General features: G+C 34.0%; 1 protein-coding gene across 2 annotated transcripts in view; it reads left to right on the forward strand.

Moving 5' to 3' along the window:
- The first annotated feature begins 836 nt into the window (after positions 1 to 836).
- Positions 837 to 3,188, forward strand: part of LOC100175443 (cell adhesion molecule 3-like) — a 7,544-nt gene continuing 5,192 nt past the window's right edge. Inside the window, exons 1-3 of one of the 2 annotated variants that reach the window (XM_026838800.1) lie at positions 837 to 992; positions 1,045 to 1,186; positions 1,421 to 1,720. In XM_026838800.1, the coding sequence (XP_026694601.1) occupies positions 1,135 to 1,186; positions 1,421 to 1,720 (352 nt within the window). In that variant the 5' untranslated portion in view covers positions 837 to 992; positions 1,045 to 1,134. The remainder of the gene's footprint in view (positions 993 to 1,044; positions 1,187 to 1,420; positions 1,721 to 3,188) is intronic. The other variant, XM_026838802.1, reaches the window with a different exon arrangement.

Below are 3,188 nucleotides of genomic sequence, written 5' to 3' on the forward strand. Positions count from 1 at the left end.
ATGCTGTGGATGCAGCAATTTACCTTCGTTTTCTTTTTTGTGAGATCTGGGATCAGTCTGAAGATGGTGTTTTGAATATACATATTGAAGTTCTCACTGACAACATGTCACTATGTGAAGCACTACGGTCAACCAAGTCAGTTGTGGAGAAACGTCTTCGAGTCGACATTGGGAGCTTAAGGGAGCTGATTTGGGAAAAGGAAATCTCTGTTAAATGGATTTCAACAAAATGTATGCTAGCTGATGCGTTGACAAAACAAGGTGTTTCTACAGACACCTTAAAATCTGTGTGTTCTCGAAATCGACTTCCTAATTTGTTCGCTTAATTTTTTGTTTTAAAAGAGTGGGAGTGTGTTAAGTTATCATTGCTTTAGTTCCTATTGTATCTAATTGGTTTGTGTGGTGCCCCTCCCCAATCATGTGCATTATGTTCTGCCTCAGTGATTTTGCCTTCTTCCTTTTTCTGTCTGGCCTCCTGACTGACCTTGTTGGTCATTCATTCTAAACATGTGCTTGTGTTGTGAGGTGCTCTTAATAAACTTAACTACTGACTTAACAATATTAATTGCATTTAATTTGAAGGAATATTTGCACTTATAAAATTGATAGTTCCACAATGTTTAAACAGCTTCATATAGTGTACTCCAAACTGTACTGATTCTGCAGAAATTAGATAAATCGTTTTCAATTGTATTTTGTTTGAACATTTAAATGGGAATTAAAATTGTCATATGTTTTAGATGAAAGTACCTGCATTATTACTGATAATGTGTTGTTACTGCATTCTGCTTTACTAACAACCTCTACCTGGTAATCGCCTCCCCATTTTTATCCACATGTAATATGTTTTTTTTTTCACAGCACCAACTGCTATATTGATTGGCAACAATACCATTTGTGATGGAAACACAGCTACATTCCAATGTAATGCATCTGGGGGTGTCCCTTCTTTGGAAAGAGTTGAAATTTATTTCAATCAACAAAAACAAACAGTAAATGTGAAATAAAAAATTAGGCTGTTATTTATTTAATTGTTTCAACCAGTTGGTTGGCAACACATGGACAAGCAATCCACTGAGTAGTTCAAACAATGAAGATATAGTGGAATGTAGAGCTATAAATAGCTACACTGCCATGCAGGAATATTCAAACTTGGGAAGAGACAGCAAGACATTGATTGTTCTTTGTAAGTGTAGAATATTTCATTGTCTGTTTTCTGCATGGCTGTGCACAAATGGTTTTACTAACACAACTAATTGCATTAGCTGTACTTTCGCATCACGCTAAACTCTTAGGATAGCAGTGCAAATTAGCAGATTACGTATCAACTGTAAAAAAGAATTTAGTTTTAACATGAATTGTTATGTTTCTTGAAATTGTTCAATTTCTAATTGTTGTGATGAGTAACCTTGTGCTCCAGATTCAGCAACAAATCCAAAGTTTGAAACCAAATTCACGGATCTGTTGATCAATTCAAGCAGTGGTTACCTGCTTAGATCAGATGAGACGTTGACCATGAATTGCTCAGCTGATGGAAACCCTGCTGTAACTTGTAACTGGTCATGTTCTCCTACAAATTGTGGTAGTTTACCAAACACTTGTGAGATCAACAATGTAAAGGTTGTTGGTTCCACAACCATCACATGTACGGTTGGTAATGGTGTTTGTGGAGGTGGTACTACCAGTATTACTCAACACATAACAGTGGTACCTAAAACTAGTAAGTTGAACTCAAGTGAAAAACAGCTTTCATTCACTTACACTGTTTATTTATCAATAGGAGACCCTTATCTTATAATTGATGGTGTAGTTTCGACAGCTATTTCTATCACAAAAAACAAAACAGAGAGTTTAAGTTTAGTATGTGCGATTCCAAACCAGAATGAAATGAACACGTTAATAGTTTGGAAGAAAGATGGAATTATAAACTTCGGATCAGATAATGTGACCATAAACAATCTATCCCCAGAAGATACAGGATCGTATTCTTGTCACACAAGCGATGCTTTTGGAAATTTTTCATCATCTTTATACGTTGATGTATATTGTGAGTAATGCAACATCTGCATGGAAATGTTTAATTTGGAAAACCAGATGGATCAATTGGAAAAGTATCTTTCTTTTTACCTTATCAAAGCACTTTACTAAGATCGGATCAGTGTATTATGTTTACTGTAATTAGTGTACTATGTTTAATTACATAATGATATGCTGTTGTTCTGAAACAAGAACTGTGAATTTATTTCTGTTCTGTATTCTGTTTTTTTTGTAGTTAAAGGGGCATGCCAACGAAAAATAAAAACTTGTGTATGGATAGAGATGCCCAAATGTGACCCAAAGGTACCGTCAAAGTTTCCCAAAATGATACAGCTTCTAAAAAATTTTGTGAAAAAACCCGCTGAAGTTAAAAAAAATCGGCTGTTTCGACAATGTATGGGATTTCCCATAAGAAATAAGGACACTGAATTTTGACCGTTTCTAGTTTGTAAACTACTAAAGAAAATTCAAATTTTATTTTGTATTTGGTATAATGAATGCTTCTTCTTTGTGAATATATTAAAAAAAATAAAAATGCAAACTTTATTATGTTTTAATTTTTCGATTGAACCTAGGTACATACCAGAGTGTTACTGTAATTAGTGTATTATGTTTGATTACATAATAATATGCTGTTGTTCTGAAACAAGAACTTTGAACTCTAATTTTGTTCTGTATTCACTGTGTTTGTGGTTAATATGACACTGTGTTATAATAAACTCTTGCTTTTTCTTGAATTGAAGTCTTTTCATTCGTTTTGTGCCGACTTAAAAACTATATTAAAAAATGTTCATCATTGTTGAAATATATACGTTTGCAATTTTCTGTGGTGCAAATGTTACAACAACATTAACACTAATAAACAAGTTCTCTTCATGTATATGTATCATATCTTTCATTTTTAAATGTTATATTGAGCAACCTTGTGCTCCAGATCCAGCAACAAATCCAAAGTTTGAAACCAAATTCACGGATCTGTTGATCAATTCAAGCAGTGGTTACCTGCTTAGATCAGATGAGACAATGACCATGAATTGCTCAGCTGATGGAAACCCTGCTGTAAATTGTACCTGGACTTGTTCTCCTACAAATTGTGGTAGTTTACCAAACACTTGTGAGATCAACAATGTAAATGTTGTTAATTCCACAAC

This window comes from Ciona intestinalis, unplaced genomic scaffold (genome assembly GCF_000224145.3).
Source record: "Ciona intestinalis unplaced genomic scaffold, KH HT000117.2, whole genome shotgun sequence".
NCBI classification, from domain to species: domain Eukaryota; kingdom Metazoa; phylum Chordata; class Ascidiacea; order Phlebobranchia; family Cionidae; genus Ciona; species Ciona intestinalis.